This window comes from Eimeria mitis, genomic scaffold (genome assembly GCF_000499745.2).
Source record: "Eimeria mitis Houghton genomic scaffold, Emh_scaff2732, whole genome shotgun sequence".
NCBI classification, from domain to species: Eukaryota; Apicomplexa; class Conoidasida; order Eucoccidiorida; family Eimeriidae; genus Eimeria; species Eimeria mitis.
In genome coordinates this window covers 7,579-8,170 of record NW_013571078.1, presented here as the reverse complement: position 1 = coordinate 8,170, position 592 = coordinate 7,579, and the positions used below count along the sequence as shown (strand labels likewise).

General features: G+C 46.5%; 1 protein-coding gene across 1 annotated transcript in view; it reads right to left on the bottom strand.

The window, feature by feature from the left end:
* The window catches only part of EMH_0057930 (N6-adenosine-methyltransferase 70 kDa subunit, putative), a gene marked incomplete at both ends in the record, with an annotated part of 7,099 nt that overhangs the window by 103 nt on the left and 6,404 nt on the right, over positions 1 to 592 (bottom strand). The window contains 3 exons of the mRNA XM_013497524.1: positions 3 to 24; positions 168 to 251; positions 468 to 558. Coding sequence (XP_013352978.1) covers positions 3 to 24; positions 168 to 251; positions 468 to 558 — 197 coding nt within the window. The remainder of the gene's footprint in view (positions 1 to 2; positions 25 to 167; positions 252 to 467; positions 559 to 592) is intronic.

Below are 592 nucleotides of genomic sequence, written 5' to 3'. Positions count from 1 at the left end.
TTAAAAATAGAGAAATCTAGAGTTCTATACACAAACCCTAAACCCTAAACCCTAAACCCTAAACCCTAGCACCTACCCCCGAAACTCCAAACCCTACAGACACACGAAACTATAAGACTAGGCTCTAGGGTTTAGGGTTTAGGGTTTAGGGTTTAGGGTTTAGATACCTGATGTCGCAGCGAATCCATTGAGCTGGGTACCGCTCCGTGACGCACTGGGGGCCAATCGAGAAGGGATGAAGGGGCTCCTCTCTGCGTAAACCCTAAACCCTCGAAAACCCTAAACCCTAAACCCTAAACCCTAAACCCTAAACCCTAAACCCTAGATGCTAAACCCTAGATCGTTGGTATGGATTATATGTTGCGGTGATGATGCTGAGGGTTTAGAAGGTGCAGAAAACACATATCTTATCCCCATAAACCCTAAACCCTAAACCCTAAAACCTAAACCCTAAACCCTCGACATACTTTTCTCTTTCTTCGAATTCATAATGCACGAATCTACACTTCTCTATGTGGCGGCATGTATCCAAATAGCTGCAATCACCCAGCCGCTCATCTGCAGCAGCAGCAGCAGCAGCAGCAGCAGCAGC